Source organism: Buteo buteo, chromosome 2 (genome assembly GCF_964188355.1).
Source record: "Buteo buteo chromosome 2, bButBut1.hap1.1, whole genome shotgun sequence".
NCBI lineage: Eukaryota > Metazoa > Chordata > Aves > Accipitriformes > Accipitridae > Buteo > Buteo buteo.
In genome coordinates, this window is record NC_134172.1 from 2,076,733 (window position 1) to 2,098,635 (window position 21,903).

General features: G+C 46.4%; 1 protein-coding gene across 1 annotated transcript in view; it reads right to left on the minus strand.

The window, feature by feature from the left end:
* PTH1R (parathyroid hormone 1 receptor) overlaps positions 1–21,903 on the minus strand; it is a 120,257-nt gene that overhangs the window by 42,703 nt on the left and 55,651 nt on the right. The window contains exon 3 of the mRNA XM_075043622.1: positions 14,883–14,988. Coding sequence (XP_074899723.1) covers positions 14,883–14,988 — 106 coding nt within the window. The remainder of the gene's footprint in view (positions 1–14,882; positions 14,989–21,903) is intronic.

Sequence of the window (21,903 nt, forward strand, 5' to 3'; positions counted from 1 at the left end):
TTTAAAAGTCCCTTCCAACCCAAACCGTTCTATGATTCCCCACAGGCTTGGCTTCCTCCCTCCCTCCACTCCCCGTCTCCTCTAGTCTGCACAGCCGTGTGGCACCTTTACCACTAATTTCACCAGCTTGAGACCACCAATGTGATAACTGGGACCAAATTCTGCACTTTCTGCCTCCAACTTTCTCCTATTTCACTCACTCTGGAGGTGACTTAACAACTGAGCTGATGATAAAATGGGGGGTGGGAAGGGGAAGGGAAATACCATCTATTCCATTGGCATTCTGCTGGAATCCAAACCAGACTTTTCTTTTTGTTTGTTTTCCCAAATATTTCCTCCAAACATTTTTTTTATTGGTTTATAAAACTATTAACAGTACTAACAACTTGGCTTCTCTCTGTTGTTTTCCTTTTCTCCTGGTCGTTTCTCAAAAGAGATCCACACTGAATTACAAGAAATCTGAAAAATGGTGAGGAGTTTCAGGAAAACAATAAAAAAAAAATCCAAAAGTCAACAGTTTTTCCTGATGGCTATGCTTTAAAATAAAATCCATTTTTTACAGCCTTTTTTATAAGCTTTCATTAGGAAAAAAACGCAAACACCCCACCACCTGCAAGCAGTGTGCTTTTGGCATGCTAAAAATAAGGCAGTCTCTCCTGAGACACTGTTAACAATATTTAGAAACATAGAAAATCAGAAGGGATCCAGTTGGTTCTCAATGCTGATTGAAAAGTTGAAAAACTTCTTTTTTTCTGATATATAGTTTGAGGGTTCAAATATACTGTTTGAACTGATACAGGTGGGTAGGTTTGGGACACGAAGTCGCATGTTGCAAGTGAGCTGGGAATGCAAAACATTTCTTTCCTTGGAAGAAATAGTAGGATTCACTGAAGATGTAAGTCAAAAGGAATTAATAAACTTTAAGAAAATAAGTAAATCTCATACATATACCACATCCTAAGTGTCTGGGATGTGTATCTGTCATTCAGGCAATGCTGAGTAGAGGATATTGCTTCTGTCTCAGGCATGTATGTATATGGGTGAAGTTCCTCCAAATTCAGAGCTGTAACTCTCATGAATGGAGACAGGGAAGACGGGAATTGCACTGGAGTTTCTCATGTTTAGAGGACATCACTGACCACTTTAGTGCTAAAGAAATCAGTCTTGCAGGACAACATGAGTAGTCGGAAAGTGAGGCAAGACCTTTTTCTTCTCCAGAGACTTCACAGATGCTTCATCCTGGTGTCTCCCTTTCTGTCTCCACAGTTTGATAGGAGTTTAGGGAGACAGGGTGACTGTACTTGTGCAGAAAGTGAGGATCGGTGACCACCACACTCCCTGACTACAAACCTAACACAGGCGGGTAAGTGAGGTTGGTAAAAGTCAACTGCTGAGGCAGGAATTGAAACTTTGTCTCCTAAGACTTATTCTGCTTCTTCATCCCATAGTAATTTGCTAGAAGAGGCTTCACAAGTCCTGAGACATCCTTGCTGCTGGTCAGACAACCTCTCTGGGGAAAATCTCAGCAGTCCCTTTGTTGAAAAAGAATAGAAAGAAAAATCTTCCAGCAATAGGGAAGGACTGGTAGGGTAGGAAGATTTTGTTGGTGGCCCTGGAGGAGAATAAAAGGCTTGGTCTGCTTAATCCAACAAGAGAGAATGAGAAAGAAGTTTGTTCTCATCCTATTGGTAAGCAGTATGAGTGCAGATGAACCACAAAAGTGGAAAATAATGCAAAAATAAACAGATGTAAACTGGCAGTGAACAAAGCTTATACTGGAAATTAAAAGAGAGCTTCTACCCTTCAGATGAATCATGTTCAGGATGAGGTCAGTAAATTTCATATCCCTGAGTGATTTTCAGGTGGTATTATTAGAGCAAATGGAGGCTGCGGCATTAGTGGGCCTGGGAGGAGAGCACCATGTCACTCACAGCTTCCTCTGCATGTAGCACTCGAGCTCTGCTGCCATCCTTGCGCTGGGACAGGTCAGTGCATCTTCACCCTACTTCAGTGTCCTGTATGCCGCTGTCTCATGATCAGCAGAGTCCCTTGTACTTCCCAAAGACACCTCAGTTTTCCAGTGGCTACCTACCTCCACTCCAGATCTTAGAAATCATCTTTCTTACACTGGTGGCAATCACTTCCAAGAACAAGAAAAATTCCAAACCAGTCCAGATTACTCCTTCCTTCCTTCCCAGGCACAAAGACCCCATGCACAGCTCCCGTATGTAATTGTGCTCTCATCTCTTGGTCTTGAGACACCGAGCTCATCACTTTCTCAAGACAAGCTAAGCCACAGCAGAGCTCAGCCTTTCTTCCCACCACTACCTCCCTGCATCAGTAAGGGTCACCTCCTCTCGTTTCCTGACGCATTTCCTATAAGGGTCTTTTTTACTTCTCAGCCCATCAATCCAGCTCACCCAAGTCCTCAACTTCAGCTGAAGGCAACCCCAAGGGTTCAGGCAACAAACCCCTCACTGAAATACAGACTTCAGTCTGAGGGACACGTGTTGGGAGCGATGGTGCTAAATGCTACTTTCACCCACTGCCTTCCCAGGGCTGTGCTGGGGCAGGGACTCATGTCACCAGCAGACAGCTCCTACTTGTCCAGTTCTGCGGAGGACACCGCCTCCACCACCATGAAATAAGCACTTTGAGAAGAAAAGGTGTGTGGAAACCTGTCAGTTCACCTTCTAACTAGAAGTTACCAACACCTCATCAAAAAGCGTGGAATGACATCTTACTCCAACATCAGTCACAATAGGGGAGGTATATACTTGCCATGTATAAGTCAGAAAATCTGATTTCCTTCTCTGTATCTGTGTGCTTTTTTATCACAGACCATCTTTGCCCATCTTCTAAGGCTAGACTGTAAAATCCTCCAGGCACGGTGTGTCTCAGTGCCTGAGGTGCCTGAAGGTTACCATTATAGTGTACCCATTCATCTCACCGTTGCTTGGACTGTCATGAATACTCCCTTACAGTAGTACAGTACTACAGAGTGGTTATAGTAACACAGATTACCGTAGTTTTAGAACAGATGTGCCTTGCAGCTCTCCTTAGCCCTTGAGGGTTGAAATCTCAGGGCATGGAAATTGTAGTCATTATCGCAAGCCAATGTGGTATTCAGGATGGAGCAAGCAAACGCTCTGATGTCATTGCTGCAGGACTTGCCTTTTGAAGGCAGAAAGGCCAGTCACAGAGTGCTTTGTGAAAGGGCTGCACCACAGACATCTCTCATTTTGCTCTTTCTTCGTTTCTGCTTGCCCACCTGAGCCTAGTCAGAAATCCCAGCATGCTGCACGTTGCTTTGGTGGAAGAGACGAAAGGAGAGGCATATTTGGGCCATGCCTGTTCACTCCTCAGACTCTATCCCCAGGGTGCAATGAGGGCTATTCTCTCCTGCCTGCTACTTTTCCCTTGCCTCCTCCCTCCTTTCCTTCCCCCAGTCTCAATTCTGAGTTCTGTGCAAGTGGTACATGCACGTGGAGAACACATTAAAACCATCTGCAAGGCTGCTTGGCAGCTGGATAAATGCAAACACGGTCTCGAGGTGTTTATCTAGGGGTATGGAATATAAATCAGCCCGACTTATTCTGGCACCGTGCAAGGCACCAGGGAGACCACATTTGGAATACGGTGTGCAATTGTGGTCACTCTATTACGGGAAGGACATTTGGTGGATTGGAAACAGGCAGGGAGGAGAGACCAAAAAAATGACCCAGCGTTTTGGGACAGGGGCGGGAGAAAGGGAGGCTTGGAGGGCCAGTGCCTCTGTATGGGGGTTTTGGTGTTGCAGATGCATTTAAACCTGGCTGTCAGAGCATGGTGTATGAATGCCTCCGTATGTATATGCATAGATCTATAGGTGCATATGTCTGTAGGAAGGGGTGTGTATTGTTGTTGACCTGTGTCGTGCAATGCAAGGGGAGCACGTGTCTGTTTTGGGGAAGGATGCTCTGCATGCATCCAAAGGCATTTGCATGGGTAGCTGGGAGCACAGCGCTACCGTGTCTCTCAGTGGAATTGTGTGCAGAGTGTCCTGCACCAGTGCGTGCGTCTCTGAACATCTCTGTGTGTGTATGGGTACTGTGTGCTGGCCAGCAGGAGGGGAGGGTGAGGAGAAAGAATGGATGAATGTAGGTTCTGCCTGTAACTACTCAGAGACCTTTGCTGGGCTGCACACCAGGGATTAGTGGGCAAAACACCCCTTGCATGCTCAGCCCTGGAGGAACTGGACTTCGGAGGGGAAGGACGCATGGGCCAGGGGCTGTTCCAAGTCACAGTGTGTCTTTACTCACCCCAAGGCAGAATGGGAAAGTCACAAGATTATGAGCGCTACCAGACAACTGCTAGCACGGCACAGCTCCAGAGAGCTGACTACCCTCACATTTCACCCGCTGCCTGTCCGCTCACTGTGCTCACAACCTGAAAGGAGAAATGTCACCTTCAACGTCCCATCCGATAACGCCCGACCTACCACTACCAGCCTGGCTCAGCCCAGGCATCCTTCTTTCCTCATTCCACTACATCTAGTGTCCCCCCCCCCCCCCCCGATCTCCCTCTGAGAGGGGATAATGTTGGTCATACCAATCATTAAAATAAGAGTAGAAATAAGGTTGATAATTAGCACTGCAGTTTAGCCATCCTATGGACTGTTTTTCACACTTTGTCCATGTTATTTTACATAGCTAACACATGGGTCATTTATGCCTATCATAACTCCTGAGACCTATTCCTCCTGTGCATTGCAAGACCTATATAGCTGCTCAGCAGACATTTCTCAATGGGATTAGAAGCCCTTGGCCCATAAACCTTTGCCGGTAGAGGCCAGCTGTTGGTATTTCCTATCTCTCGCTAGCTCTAATTTAGGCATGACTGGTAAGTAGCCATCTGCGAAGAGCTGCGAGCTCTTGCTAGTCATCGCAGTCTGCTGGTTTGAATGGTAGCTGTGGTAGGTGGGTTGGGTGGGAGATGACTTCTCTCTGTAGGGTTTCAGTGCTCTTTTGACCCATCCCAGAACCACAGATGCAATGAGAAAACCCAGGCTTGACCAAGACTCACTGATTACATCTATACTAGTCAATCCAACAGACCGTAGCCCACTTTCGGTCCCTTCAAGTCTAGCATGGCTCATATTCACCAATCTGAACTCCCCCTTATGCCAAAACTGTGCTGGGAGCATGCTAACAAGGGACAGTTTGGTTGTTTGCAGGACAGTATTTGGCCAATGTTCTGGCCCTGCATTGTTGAGTCACAGAACTGAAGAGGAGGACTGAGAACAGAAATATGAAGAAGGTAGAAAGAGCAGAAGATATGGGTTTATAGAGGTCTGCGGTGTTTAGGGCAGACCCCGAGTGCCCGGGATGCCTTTGTCTCCCTTAACTTTTAAGGCACCTGAGGTTACTCACAACCTCTGAGGAGACCCTGGCAGGCTGGATAATTAGGGAATGGTGCTTGAGCCTCTGACAAGAAAACCAGGAGCAGGTCCTGGGCTTCTGCAAGCCCACAGAGAGCCTGGGCTTGGGTATAGGTCCTTTAGGGACAATGGAGCCATAAACTCAGATGCACAACCCACACACCTTAGGTAAATACACACAGCTTCTCAACTAAAAATAACCCCTTCCCCTAGCAAATAGGTTTATTTATTAAAATAACAAGCCATTTTGAGGCCAGCTGCAACACCTAGGACTCTGAGAAAGGATTGCCGATGGCCTTTGCTAATAACAGGTTTGTGTAAAAATCTCTCTTCCTCCACAAAATGTCCCATCTCCTTTTCCAAACCAGGGAAAGACAGGCTTTTAATTCATGGGGGAAAAAAAAAAAAAAATCAGGTCTGATGGCTTATGCTGGGAATTTCACTTCATCCCCTTCCAGGTTTAACTTTGGGGTGGCATCAGGCTGCCCACCATGGCTGAAATGTAATATTTGTGTACGTAGAAAAGAAATTTTAGGGTTTCCTGTTCTTTCCAAAAGGCTTTCATCTAGAGACTAAATTTAAAGAGAAAAGGGTGAGAAAAAAAAGACAGAAAAGAAGAAAGGAAGCCAAATGCTTGTGGGGACAGGTTTTTGCATTTTTTCTTTTAATATTTTGGGTCTCCGACCCTCAGTGCCTTAGCCAAAAGTGGCAGATGATGCACATATCCTGAGACAGGGCTGTGTGGAAGCAGACTGGGCTGGCTCAGGCCTGTCTCCCCATGGCACATGTCCATGTGGGGCTGTGCCCATGTCACCCCATGGATCAGAGTCTGTGGCAGGTCCTCAGGCTCCGAGATACACCTGGGAGGTGGCCAGGGGACACATGACACTGTCTACGTGATCTGGCTGAGGAGGACAGGGGGAGGCTTACCCTCCACTAGCTAGCATAAAACTAAAAGTTAACATTTTTAGAAGGAAAAAAGGGGATTTAGAGTTTTTAGCAATAATGAACCACTGTTTATGTGTAAAGAAAGTTTAGAATTTTATCAATTTTTTTACCTTTTTTTTTGCTAGGACTTTCCTTTGGACTATCAACCCTACTAGCAATCGCACATGGAACAGACACATGTTCCCACTCTCCAGAAATGCTTGGCATGTCTGTTGTTCACCCTGATGCTCCTTAGTCCCTAATTCAACTCTTGAAATGTAGCTCAGACACGTACCTAATTAAATTGCATCTCATTTATTTCAACTGAACAGGATATTGCTGAACCATGGTAGCAGATAACATATTTGAATACTCCACTTGACAGCTAATTGCCTGATCTTTCAGGGCATGGGCCAGGAACAGATGAAAGTTAAATCCAAGAAAGACAGTGAATATCCCTTCCAGCCTCTGGCAGTCTCCTTCCAACGAACATCTCCTTCTGGTCTCTACAAGGTGGGTAGACACCACTACCCTCCATACTTCCATCGGCTCTTTCCTTTTTTCAACGCATGCAGTTCAAGTTTTAGGCCTACTCTAGTGGGGTTTATGGCCATTTTTGGTAGCTGGATCTACAATAAGATCAGCCCTTTGGCACAAAGGTGAAGCCAGTGTTGGCCAGGCTTGTGAGTGTGCAGGTTGGTTGGGAGAACAACGTAACTGCTCACTAGCCCCTTTGAGAGGAGCTGCTCTGGAAACTGCTCCGTGAGGGACACGGCACTTGCTAATAATCATTCAAGCTGAAGAAAACTGTGGATTTAATAAAACTGAGACCAAAAACCAGCAAAGGGAAAAGGACAATGCTAAGTGGAACAGATGGGAAAGCAAGGTCTTTCTGCTTCCAGAGGATGGTGGAGCGTGATTCCAGATACTTATCTCTTCTGGGCTGGCTGCTTCCTGGGGAAGAGCTCCTGAAGTCCGTGCACAGGCAGGATCACATTTTCCACTCAAAGAGCCAGTTCTGGTGCATGGTCCATGCAAAATCCAAGTCTGTGCTGGAAGAATGATGCACAGAAACTTGCTTCTCAAAATTTCATTTCCCCTTTTGGGGGCAAGCAGTGGTGCTGGACTTACAGGTCCTCCCATGGTGTGTCTTACTCACTTGTGTTAACCTGTGTAGCCATTTCCAGCCTGTGATTGGCAAGTAAATGCATTAGGGGTGGGTAGCTGCAAGGTGCAAGAGGAAACAGCAGATATCAGCCCCAAATCAAGGTTCGGTGCTGATCCAGGCTACCTCTCATCTCTTAAGACCCACAGATATCTCTGAAATTTGGATTTTTCCCTTTTTAAAATGTTGGTTGAATGAATACTAGAGGGGGAAAAAAGTAAGTTGCAGTGCTGAACTGTGGGAGAAATCAAAGAATAAATCAATGCCCTCACTAAACTGGATGGGAATCTGCCAGTTTATACCAGAAAAGGACTGGCCCAAGAAATGCACTCAGTGATGAGGCAGGCAAAAGAGGAGAACCCAGGTACCCATTACACTGCAGGAAATTTCAAATGTTTTCCTCATTTCAAAACAAAATGGAAGGCTTTAAAGTGAGAGCGATGACGAGAGTTTTGAGTTTCAGTCAAGTGGAATTTGTCCAATGATTTTCATCAGTTTCTGTCCACCTGGACTTGAATCTTTGTAGCCTCACCTTGAATTCCAGGACAAAAGGAAATGTGGTTTGTGGCTTGTGCCCTGGCTGAAGAGTAAGGAGATGAGAATCCAAATCTTGGCTCTGCCACAGACTCTCCTTTGAGATCGGAGGCGAGGCGTTGAATATCCCCATGCATCAGCTCCCAAGAATGAGGACAGCAGCCCTAGCAAACTTTCATGCCAGCTTACGTGATATTTCTATCTAAAAAATAAATAAAAAAATCGAGGTGTCCCAAATTCCCTCACTGCTTCCGAAAACACAGATCATCGACTATTATGGAGCAAATCACAACACTGGGCTGCAATCACACCCAGGCAGGATCCAAGCAGCCCTCTGCCAGGTGGTGTGTGGCAACTTCTGATGAACAGCGATGGACATGGGTCAAGGGCGATCGCAGGACATGATCTGACAGCACTAAGCGGATGCATACACCCCTTGATGTGATGTGAGGCTGCATGGGACCAAGGAGAGAAGGCAATGGGGGATAAGTGGGCTTGGGTTTTCAACACCTCAGATGTTCAGCAGGTAATGCTCAATGCAGTACTGCTCACACCAACACCTTTCTTTCCTGGCACTGCTCCTTTCCCTGCGATGACTCTCTTGTTTATGTGGCTGCAGGATGAACCAGATCGGGAAGCTGATCCAGCTGAAAAACAAACCTCCTCCAAAAAGGCTCTTTCTCAGGTCAATCAGTGGCACCATTGGCCCTGCCCATAATTGCATGCTAAAGGGAATCTGAAATAGCAAACGAAGCCATGCTTTTTGGTGATAAGAAAACCAGCCTGTGTACACACACAGGTCCTTAGCACCTCTGTCACCATAACCGAGTGATGAAGATGCCCTGTAGGACCAGGCTGGGTCGTGACATGCAGTTAGGAGTCCATGGGACTCCATCTTCTCCTTGTCCGAGAGGAAAGACATTACTGCTGCCTCCTCGCACCTTCCATCTGGCTGCCTCTGAGCTGGCAGAAGAACAGCACTTCATTCAGTCTGGTTCAAATCCAGCTGTGAGCTCGAAGTGTTGACGAGAGCAGGTTTGCAGGAAGAGGTCCTCAGAAGGCTCCTTGGAGAAGCAGAGGCTCTCTGCAGAAGCGCACGCCCCTATTTCTCATGGCCTAGAGAGCCACGAGAGGGAAGTATCCCTGCGTACCGATAGCAATGGACGCGTCTCTCAAAGTCCTCTTCTGACTCCATCCACAAGCTGTAATATTGAACGTTGAGGGGTGCAGGACAAAACCCCAGAGCAGAGATGTAAAAGCCAGACCTCAGGCAAGTCTTCACTTGTTGCAGAGCTTGCGTAAGTGTCTGGTGCAAAGCAGCTCTAAACCAGCCATGGGGTCAAAAGCCTCTTTTCCTGTGACCTCTGTGGTTAAGAGTTTCCCTGGAAAGATAGGACTCTCAAGTCCAAAGCCCCTCCTTGTTGGCTCAGGCCAGGAATTTTAAGTGGGAACCGTCTCCTTTCCCAAACATCCTACACCACTGGGTTGTCTGCAAGGTGGTCCCACCAGTAAGAGGTGCTCCATGCTGAAGGCTCCTACAATGGTCCCAGAAGGATACTGGCTCGCCATGCAGACCATGAGGTTGGACAGCTGAGATCCAGCTTTTGCACCAGTGCTTTTTGGTACTTTCAGACATCGTGAAGCAGAACTAAAGGAAGAGATTTCAACCTCCTTTTTCACCTTTGGCATGCTAGGCAGTAAAGCATTGCTTCTGGGAAGTAATAACATAGCTTTAGATTGCTTCAAGCAGAGCTGAATGTGAATCTTTTCCCTCACCACAATGAACTATGTAAGAAAAACTGAAGAAGACTCATCCTTTGATGACTGTATGATCTCCTGTTGTGGCTTAACCCCAGCCAGCAGCAAAGCACCACGCAGCCGCTAGCTCGTCCCCACTTCCAGTGGGACGGGAAGGAGAATTGAAAAAAAAAAAAAAAAGTAAAACTCATGGGTTGAGATAAGAATGATTTAATAACTAAAGTAAAATAAAATATAAAACTAACAATAATAGTAATAAGATATAATAATAATAGTAATGAAAACTAATATAACAAAAACCCCACAAACAAACAAAAAGAACAAGACAAGTGGTGCACAATGTAATTGCTCACCACCTGCTGACTGATGCCTGAGCAGCGATCCACCCCTCCTGACCAACTCCACCCAGCTTATATACTGAGCATGACATGCTATGGTATGGAATATCCTTTCGGCTAGTTTGGGTCAGCTGTTCTGGCCATGCTTCCTGCCAGCTTCTTGTACACCTGCTCGCTGGCAGATCCTGGGAAACTGAAAAATCCTTAACTTCGGATAAACACTACTTGGCGACAACTAAAACATCAGCGTGTCATCAACATTCTTCTCACACTAAATCCAAAACACACTGTACCAGCTACTAAGAAGAAAATTAACTCTATCCCAGCTGAAACCAGGACATGTCCCCAAAACTGCTGCCTCACTGCGGGCTTGTCCTTTTTCATTCTTCGGAATGACAAACCAGGACACATTTGAACATGCAAGATAACTGGAAACAACATGCCCTCCCACCCCCCCGCCCCCCCAAAAAGAGGAAAAAGAGACAACATGCAAAGCTCCCCTTCTTTTCCAATGTAAAAGACAGATGAATTACCCAGAGTTCCCCTTCTCTCCTTGTCCAGCTCTGTACCTGCTGCATTGTAGTTAGGCCCTCACCTCACCGATCTTTGATAACTGAGCCTTGAAGTCTACAGGGAGGAAACAACCCCCCTGAGGAGCCTCAATGCTGTTGGCTTGTGATCCTAAGTCCCCTGGCCAAGACTAATCATAGAAAAGTTTATTGGGAGGGACCTCTGAACATCTGTTGTCCAACCTTCAGCCTTCAAAACCAGCATGAGGTCAGGTCAGTGATGGCTTTGTCTAGCCAACTCTTGGAAACCTCTGAAGATGGAAATCCCACCACACATTTAGGTAAGCTATCTTAGTGCTAGGCTACCCTCCTAGGGATCACACCGTCATCACCAGTAACCATACCATACTGCAGCGTGTGTTGAGTGGTCCATCTAAATCAGCAATCCTAGGTTTAACCTGTGATCAACATCTGGAGACAGGTGGGAGGCAGACGCCACCCCAAAAAGTGCTTTTCTCTGTCCTCCAACTCTAGAAGGAGCTCAGATATTCAAGGTCATCAGTAATCTACCTCTGCTGCACACCACTATCACCAGCACTGTGACAACCTTGGCTGAAATTCATAATGGCCCCAATGACCACGACTTTTGCTTTATGAGTGACGACTTCACCTGAAGTTCACTGTGCCACTGTCACATCAGGTGAAACCGTACTCCCTTTTGCAGGGCAGATCATTTGACCTTGGATGCTACTCCATGGCATCCTTGGATGGCCTCCAGGATGCCATGGAGTAGCTCTGCTTTATTACGGACAGAGAGAGCAGATCGTGCGAGCTTTCTGGGGTCTGATGTATGATTCTTATGGCCGTTTATTGACCACATGAGGACAGTTTCTTCCATTTAGAAGACTTCCAGAAACTAAATGTAACATGGGTAAATTGAACCAGGAGTGTATGCTGCCTCCTGCACTGCATACCTTGAGCCTGGGCTGATTTGCTTCTTTTTGTGGTCACTTCCATTGTTGTTTTTTTTTGTTGTTGTTCTTGTGGGTTTTTTTTGTGGTATGGATTTTTTTTTTTTTTTTTTTTTTTTTTTTTTTTTTTTTTTTTGTATTTTAAAGGGGCTAGACTGTGCCTGTTCCCTTTTGCCCTTTGGATACCAGCCAGATCAATAAATCATTTCAGGCCAAGGCGTGCACTGCTCCCTGTGATCTACAAACATACTTCTCAGCAGGGCATGACCCACCTCTAATATAAAATAAGTCTGTTCTACACTGGCAGAAGCAGCCTTTGGAGTGGGACCTATTCCTCACAGTACTGAAAAAAAAAAAATAATACAGGGGCAGGCGTTTTGTCTCCGGCCTTGCTTTCAGGAGGCACTGGGAGCTGTCAAGACAGGAACGAGCACGGCTGGCTGCCATGGGGGAGCTCCGGCAAATAGACTATGTCCTTTGTGCATCTGACACGGGGACCATCAGTCTGTGTTGCCAGCAAGTAGACTCGACACAGATATAGTGGCACATCAATGCCACAGGCTGCCATTATAATCAAACAGAGGGTCAAATGGACCTGGGCACAGCTCTCTGCCTGCCTGCGGAGTCACTTGTTCTCCTTCCAGGAAAGGCTACGTCTTGCAGAGCCAAAATATAAATGCATCATGAGGGATGACTCTGTCCTACACCACTAAAAACCCAAAGACAAGACAGATAGGGGACCTGGCAAGGTGATAACAAGCCCCAAGTCCTCCATGGCAGTTAGAAGAGTTCTCCTGCCACCCAAGTGGGTGCTTCTCAGAAACACTCTGAGTGATATCCCAGGAGACTGCCTGAAGACTTGGCGTGGCCACCCAGGATTTATATTGCTTCCACTCACAACCACTTTGTCCCCATGAATATTGTCTGCAAGTGGGGGCTGGTGCCTCTTCATTGTGAAGGCCACGTTGGCCTTCCCAGGCTTTTTTTTTGGGGGGGGGGGAATCTGTAGTGCAGGACAAGGCAATGGGATGAGGTCCTCCATCTGGCCGAGAAGGGTGCAGACCCATATGTCCTTTGGTGATTAGCACAAATAGAAACCAGGCCCCAGTTTCCAGCAGGAAAGGGACTGGACCTAACCACTTTTCACCCTGGGGTCTGAAGCCTTTGTGCAAAAACTAAGCTTCTGAGCCTTAGCCATGGAATTAATTGCATTAAAGCTAACACAGTGCAGATTACAGCCTTTTATTCTGTCAACCCTCACCCCACAAGAGGATCTAAAACTATCCATCCCCTTAGACTCTTGCAGCATGCAGGAGCAGACACACTGCAAAATGGAGACCGAGTTAGTCTGTTCACGCATACCCCAAAACATTATCATTTCATGTGTCCAAGGACACCTGTAGTCTAAAAAAAAAAAATCTGTGGATGGCAGCTCTTCTGCAAAGCGGGAAGTTCTTTTCCAAATTGCAAAATCCTCTGTCCGTGACCATCGACCCTTTAGACTATCTCTGAGATTGTCTGGCAACTCGTTGCCTTGTTTGTGAAGTGTTAGAGTGAATTTCTGGGGTGTTATGGAGGTGCTGCCACTGGAAGTTCTTTCACAACATCTTAAGAAAAAGTTTCTTGGGAAAGGTTAAATCAGAATTCATTCTGCCTTTGGATTAGTGGACCTCTTGCAGATTAATTTGATCTACCCGCTTATTGCTACTGATTGCCTTCAGTCTTTAAAGCCTTAAATATACTGCTGTGGGTATTGACATCAAGATGATTCCTCCCCTTGGCTGTACTATTTAGGATTTGACAGAGATTTGCTACAGAGGATGGAGCAGCGAGCCCGAGTTTTATTGCACAAGCAGCTCAGAAGAGCTTTTTCCAAAGCCAAGACTTGGGTCCATGAGATATATAAATGACAGTATTAGATTTCTTTCTGTTTCAGTCAATGGCAGAGCTAATGCTGGTCTCGGTTGCAGAACCATGTCTCAAAACAGACCCAAGAGCATGTTTGCAAAGCCCTGTGATTTGATTCCTTTGCTCTACCAAACTGACCATGGTAGAGCCCAAAGTCTGCTTGTCAGTCATGCATCTCCCCAGCCCTACCAACACTGCTGCTGACAATTAAGGAGATCAATACTAAATGCTAGCAGTCTCATAGAGAAGGGTTAGAAAATAGGGTGTGAGAGCAAGACCAGTGGGCTGATATCACCAGATGCCAAGGTAGGCAGGTGGTCTATAGTACAACAGAAGGAAATGCCTTTGCACATATGTTTTTTAATGAGGTGTTAATTGGGCATTGGGTGAACAGGACAAAGAAGCAACAGAGGATGTGGCTTGAGGTTTTGGCTGATGTAAAGCTGGAAGCTTGGAATAAAATGAAAGCTGGGCTTTTACGGTCCCTTGCTGTCATTTCCAACAGGAGAGGGACACCAGGTGGGCAGGAAACTCTGCTCTAAAACCACAACTGGCTCTGGGGACCTTTCCCTCTTCTGGTGATGTCTCCAGGTACTCCCACAGTGCTGGCTGTGGGAAGAGAGAGCTCTGAGATGCAACGATGAAGGTGGGAAGCATCCTGGCTTGTCCCCTTCTCTCAGGCAATAGAGGGAGATGGGACAGGATGCCCACCCAGGACTAGCTGGGTGGGTGCAGGATGCCTCAGCATACAGCCTTAGTGCCAATAATTAACACATGTGAAATTGATGAAAGAAACCAATGGGGGATGATTACTTTCCTACCCACATGAGAGAGCTTTCTCCCTTCTTCTCCCTCCAGCCCTACATCTGGTAGTGATTTTGCAGCCCAAAATAGAAAGGAAGTGGAAGAAAGGCTTAGCTGAGCTTGGGCCCATTTGAGAAGAATAGAGAGAGAGCATGTCAGAGGGAAACAGAGAAGGGGTGTTGGAAGGATGGTTTGTTTCCCATACCACTGGTGTCTTGCAGCAAAGGATCTTGGGAGAACTGATGGTTGATTTGCCTGGGCTTTGCGTATAGTGGTAAGGGCTGCAAACCCACGACCACGACTCTTGCATCCTCCTGACCCCTTGGCATCTGGAGTTCCGGAGCAGGAGAAAGAAGCTGTGACAACTTTGCTTTTCAACACAAGATCTTCCCCATAGCCTAATGTGAAAAACCAGTATGTTGGGCCTTCTTCAGCTGCCTCCCTCACATGCTTTGAGCTCTGCATATGGGGCTGAGGGGAAGGACTGGGGTTGAGCAGAGAGGGGCCCAGCCCCAGCCATGCAGTCTGGGATGCTGTGGGAAAACTCACCATGCACCTTGGGCACCTTGGCTTTCAGGTGTCGTTCGCACTTAGCCTTGGCTTTTAGCAGTAGGAAGATCTGCTCCTCTTTGGTGATGACATCATCAGCATCCACCTGCAGCGATGGGGAGAAATGAGGTTAAACCTCAGCATGCAAAGAGCAGCAGAGGACACAAACTTCCTAGATAATGCAGGCGATCCGAATGCAAATCCTGCCTTGCATCAGCAGTTTCCTCCACCAGCCTTGCTCTGTGTATCTCGGTTTGCTCAGCAATTAGCGTCCCAAGCAACACCTCTTACAAGATGCCACATGGAATCTTCTGCGTACATAGCAAAGGAAGCGCACACTGCAATTGCTCACATCGTACACATGCACACACAGGAAGGGAGCAATTTCTGGGGTGGCATGCCCCAGCTTGCAGGGATGAGGAAAAATATCTATCCAAGAGGAAAAAAATCCTGGTAAATGATATTATACCAAGAACTCCTCTTAAGAATTGCAACCTGCCACCATCAAGGCAGTGCTATGTCCACCTCTGCATGCAGGCCTTCAGCCACATGGCATCAGGCTCTATAAATATACTACCTAAATACAAGAACATACGCAGAAGGGGCTGCTTTAGGCAGGGCTGTGAGCTGACAGCATCTGCCCCCAGAGACTGAAGGCTTGGGAAAAACCAGCCTGTGAGCATCATCCTGGAAAGACTAAATTTCTCCCCCGTAAGGTCTCCAGAGGTCAAGTGACAAGAAGAAGGGGGACATGGAATGTGCTTTACTCAAAGCCTGCTTTACCCTCTTCTGTTTGCTGCTTGCTGATACATGGTGATACTCAGCCCTCAAAGGCACTTGCTGGTCATAAAAAAAAATAATCTTGCTTCATGGAGCTAGCACGTTCCCATCAGGCATGGCTGGCCTCGGGGAGCTGGGGGTACAGCCATGGGGAAGGCTTGTTCTGTGAATGCTTTGGTTGATATAGCATATAGAGCTTTGGTCTAATGCAATACAGCTGCTTTAATTTTCTGCTGTGCCTCTTGGGTACTTAGCTCGTGTGGGTCCTGCTCAGACATCCAGGGCCTGTCCCACCGCCAGATAAAGCCTGAGATTAGGAAGAACTTTCTCCCGGGTTAGTTTGGCAGGAATGGATGGATATTTCACTGTACCTATCCCAGCTACACTAGGATGATAGCGCCTTTGTTCATTCCTGCTTTTTTTTCTCCTAAAAGAACAATATACTTACTCCTACATTCATTTTCTGCCCCAGATTTGAATGGATGATGCAGATCGTACCCTGCAGGTGCCTTGTGATTTGCAGCATAGAAGGGGGTGAGGAAAGTTGTGGACTGTGTCCATCTACTGGCAAGCCTCCCTTGCAGGCCCTAACCTGCAGGATCTGACCATCCTTGTGAAACTTTTGAGGTTTGGGTCCATCCTTGGTACTCTGCCAGTCACGGAGGAAGAGTCTCTGGGAGGTCAGGACTGGCTGGGATCCTCACCCACCAGATCGCCCCAAAGCTGGTTCAAAGCACAGGGGAGTCACATGTAATACCTTACAGGGCTCCTGAGCTGGGGATGTTGGTAAGGCACTAGCCTGAGAGAATTAAGTCCTGTAGTAAGTTGGGATAAGTCACTGCTCTTCTCACTGCTCCCCTAATATTTGTCTGTCTTGATTAATCAGACTATAAATGCAATGAGAGCAGGTGTTGCCTCTCTCTGGATTTGTACAGAACTTGGTACTCACTCACTCGTAAAAGCATAACGTAAGCAAAAAGGGCTGCAGTACTGTTTTAAGCAAAGCAATATATTTCTTTTTTTCTTTTCTTATATTGACTGTGCTGGTGAGACTAGCCACTGTAAATCTGTAATGCAAAACCTAGGGTAGCGCTCCACATCCTGATGGATGGAGCAGACCTACATTTCAATGCATAGTACAGGCAGGCAAAGGAAAGAATAAAAAACCTTGTGAAGCCAGTAGTGATCTGCAGATAAGGAAACCTGTCAAGAAACAGGTTGTAGAGCCTGTCCATGGAGGTGGCTGCTCATTTCAGTCCCTTTGAAGAACAGACTGAAGGGGGGTTATGACATTTCGTTGTACTCCTCAAAACCACTGCTAGTCAGAATTAAGGTTCCTTCAGTCATTTTAAGTTAATTCATTTTGGAAAGCAAGTAAGATAAACCAGCTGAAGGCCAATCAGTTCTCGAGCAAGACTTACTACAAATGACATAATGAGGGTTAATGAAATCCAGCTTAGAAGTAAACTCAGATTCAATTTCCCAGTGTGCTCCTATGGAGAGGAATGGTGGATGTTTGAGCAGCTGGTGTGGTAATGGACACGCAGATGGATAGCTAGATCTGATAAGGGGATTCTGAGTAAAACAGAAGTTAGTTTTTCATGTCCTTGGAAAAAATCCATGCTAAAAATCCTTCAGAAGTGGGAGTTGGTTTCAAAACCGCGTTAATGTTAATGCAAAACAAAGCCATCCCTTTCCAGATGTTTGGCTTGTCCACATTTAAGGCAACATCCCGCATTTCAACTCTTTCATTGGAAACATAAAACCTCTGGGTCAAAACCTGCTGTCATTTATATCTGCACAAAACCTGATTCCACCAAAGCTGGAGGAGCTAGTCTGGATTTATAGTGGCCAGAGCAGAACCTGACCTCAGGCATTTCAAATGATTCATCTCTCGCACGCTTAGTCCTCAAGCTCCTTTGGCCGTGCTCTGAGTAGGGCAGCTCCCAGCCAGAAGGATGTATGGTCTCCAGGCCAGACATAAAAAATAAATTTTAATTCCCAGAAAGGGAGATAAGTCACCAAGCGCTGTGCTGTGCTCAGAGCTGGGCAGAACGGCTGGGGCAGAGCTCAGAACTCAACCCAGGTTTTCAGCTTTCCTAAGCCCTGGTTACTGGTCTTAAATTTCCAAAACCTGCCAGACACTTAAAAAAACCCCAAACCCCAAACAACTCCCCATTCTCTTCCCTCCTCCAAAACTGGTTTAAATGCTAAAAGAGATGTTTCAGATGTGTCTTTCTGTGTTTCTCCTTGATCAAGGAGGCTGAAACGTGTACATAAACACATATATGAATAAGAATAGAGATTTTCATTAAATCCCATGTATTCAAGGAGACACCTATGCTCAGGAGACTTGTAGGAAAACTGCAGTCTGGCAATGCTGCTCCTTTGCTGTCAAATAACTCACATTAAACACCTAAGTAAAACTGGGCTGATAGCTAGAGGTTCTGAACTTCTTGTCCCATCCCGTCCCAACCCCACGTTCCATCCTTTGCCTCCATCCTTTGTCAACCCCCTTGCTGAGCCATTTCAACGCATCAGCCAGACTGAAAGCTCTCCGGGGACACAGGACTGAGGAGCACACTGCTGGATCGGACACTGAAACAGCTCAGCCTTGGGTTCAAGAGACAGAAGGTAGGAGAGGGCAGATACCCACAGCTGGAAACTGGAGAGCAGCTTTGGACCTGTCACGTGCCAGAGCACTTTTAACTGTTCAATATCACTTTTTCCTGTGCATCTGATTTTCTTGCTCTGGATCTTCTGATCCTAAGACAATGCTGCCCTACTCATCTTTCCATCCTGGCTGTCAAAGGTTAAAAGAATCCCACAGGAACATTTTCTTTGCAACACAGATGCACTCATGATATTAGACATATTTGGATCTGGCTTGGCAAAACTTTCTCTTTGACAAACAATCTCAATACCTGATCCAAAAATACTGTGGGATGGCCTTGCTAAAATCATTAGCAGTTGCGTACGCCAGCTTTTGGGAATCTGAATATCCCCAGGCAGCAAAATAAGTGGCTTCATTTTCAGAAGTACTGAGGTGTGGGCAGCAGGAGTTCATAACAGGTAGGAGCTACTGCTGGTGAAGCAGCCACTGCTTTGGAATGGATTTGGATCCCTTGGGTTGGGAGACAGATGGGGCTGGAGATACTGGCATGAGAAGTGTCTGTAAGACACTGGGTGGTGCAGAGAAAGGGGGCTAATTAGTCACGATTGTGCAGAATTTGAGACCTGGGAGGCACAAGATGAAGAGAACAAGGTCTAAAAAGAAACAGGACAATGCATGCAAGCAAATCGTATCAGCGGATTCAAAATAGGATTAGACAAATTAATAAAGGACAAATCCATCAGTAGCTGTTAAACACCATAGCCTGGATGCAAATTTCTGATGCAGGAAGGTCCTAAACTGCTGATCACCAAAAGCTGGAAGGTGATAATCATAAGAGCTATCTCTTTCTCTAAACATTGTACACTGGCAGCTCCTTGGAATGGTCTGTTAGGATAGAAGATTGACTGAATAAGGCTAGTTTTATAAATATCTCTCTCTCCATAGGCCCTCTATTTTTCTAAGGCCACAGAAACCTTGTGCCCTGCTGAGCATCCAGGAACATACATGTACATTCTGGGTATGGTCCAGTTTGACACGCTCAACACAATCTACCCTGTATATTCTCTGCACCTGCTGTTCAGGACCATGAAAAAGTAGCTAAGAGGTGCTAGAAGCACTTCATCCAAGTGAGTGCTGCAGCCACAACTCACCAAGATTTGCATATAAAATGTTTCACTTATCTTTTATCAAGAACTTCTGCTATGAGCCCACCCACTTGCAGCCCAACACCTCTCATTCTGCAGATGCTTATTAGCCAACAGAAAGGAACAAACATAATACGTGTTTTCCAACATAATACCTGCCTTGCTGGCCAACTGGGAACATCCAAGATGAGATTTACCAGTCTGAGGTATTCACCCAGAGTTCCCTTTATAGTCACTGATTATTTAGATACACAGATCAGCTGAAATTCATTCCCTCCTCAAACCACTACCTAAAATAAATCAGATCAGCTGTGGGGATATTTTTTTTTTTTTTTTTTTCCTTTGGGCAGCTGGTGACTGCAGTAATTGGTCACGTTAAGTAGCACTGAGAGGATCTGTAGAGCAGAGCTTTTGCTGGTATGACCTCTGGGGGCAAGAGAAGCATCTGAGGCAAGTCAGAAATAGTGTCACAGACAGGTACATCTCCCAAATCCAAGTATTTGGAAGTATGAGGTCATTGTGTCCCTGCAGAAATTAATCACTCTGAAAGAGCTGACAGCAAATCCCTTTTCACGAGCCTTCCCTAACTTGCTTCAGCATAAATTCCTGCTCTGAGCTTCCTTGGCATCAAATTTGTACAAGCCCAAGTGATGCAGACAGGCTGGGCAGTACGCAGGTAGGTGCAGAAGGACAGCTTTGCCCTTCACTCCTGGTTACAGACTAGGGGAAAGGATGGGGGCTGCTCCCTGGTCTCCCCAGTTCTGCAGTCAAAACCCATCTGCTACTCTTTCTCAATGTTTATCACCTCTTGGCTTTCCAGCACTGTTTTTTGCCAGAAAAAAAAAGGTCCTTGTGGGGAAAAGATCTAGGAATGCTTTTTTTTTTTTCCTCCCCCTTGTTCAGAGAAAGCAGAAATGCAGAGCAGGAGGCAGGCCAAGCAGGGAAGGGTGAAATGACAATGCTATCCAGAGGCTGTTAAATCAGTTTTGGTTCAGCTTTTTTATTCCCTTTTCCTTTGCCCCCAGAGGAGGCCATGGGGTAATTATGATAATGTTTTCTGGTATTTCCATTTCATTGGCTGATCTCCCAGCCACTAAAGTAAACCCCAAATCTCAACGGGGAGGTCATATTCATCCTTGTTTATGGGACTCATTTTCAGAAATAACACTATCCTTTTTGTGAAACTTCCCTGGCAGCAACTCAAAAAATAGCTAAAGGCAAACAGATTCCTTGGTCGGGGTTGAGAGCATCACGGCCGCTTGACGGGCCCAAGGCAAGGGACTGCTGGCATTCACCATCTTGGACAGCCGTAGACCAGGTAATCGCTGGTGTGAAGCAGAAAGGGGGTGCAGGCAGGAGGGGGGCTTAGGAGAAAGAAGGGAAGAAGGGAAATGTGGAAATGAAAGCATCGATGCTGGCGATAGGGAGGGAAAATGGAGGTGGGTCCCAAGGGTGTGGGACCAGGGTGGGACATGGGTAGAACCGGCCGTGTGGGTCGCACCCCAAACCAGCCCTGCTGCTTTTGGTGGTCACCTCTAGAAGGGTGATCGTAGTGCTGTCTTTTTTGTGAGGAGTGAACCTGATGGACTGGGGTGGGGACAAAGAGACCAAGAGTTAGCCAGCTTTGGGGAGTGCGACAAAACTTTTCTAAGGTTTTCCTTTAATGGTGTCTTAGGTGAGCTGGGTGAAGGGTCTAACTGAAACACCAAACCAAGCAATATAAGGTCATAAACCAAGCCCTTTTTCTGCAACAGAGACTGCAATTGAGCTGAGGGCATGAGCGGGGAGGAAATTAAATTAGAGCTTCATTCCAGCCTTGCTGATAGAGCAACCCCTCTCCTGAACTCTGTAGGGGTCAAGGTAGTTGTTAGAATTAGGAGATTAATCTAACCAAGTCTAATCGAACATCAGACCTGCACCTGCTGTAGGTGAGCACACCTCTACTGATATCAGAGCATCAGGCTGGGCTGAAGGCAACGTGGCATTGATGCCAGGCATGCAGACAAGGGTGGCGCAACTAAATAATGCCACAGAGTAGGGATTCAGCTGCCTTTGGCAGGAGCTGATGCAGCCTTCACCATGGGCTCAGCCAAAACAGTCAGTCAGGAGCTCGTGGTGATGGGGAATTGCTCAGAATGGACATGGTTTAGTGGGCATGGTTGATGGTTGGACTCGATGATCTTGAAGGCCTTTTCCAACCTAAATGATTCTATGATTCTAGAAACAGGACAAGGTGGCAGGGTGGAGGTGGCTGGGAACACAAGGCGTTGCCAGCAGTGGGGTGGCAACATGGCATGGTGTAGAATTGAGATCCTGACCCCTGTTTTTTATAAAAGGAATTGCCTTCCTTTGGATGAGAGAGGATGGATTCTCTCGATTATTTTGTGATCGGGTTTTGATACCTAGTTTGTCTTCTCTGTTTTCCTACACTTATGCAAGGGAGTGTTTGTACAAGCCCTGCATCTCCTGGCCACTGGAACTT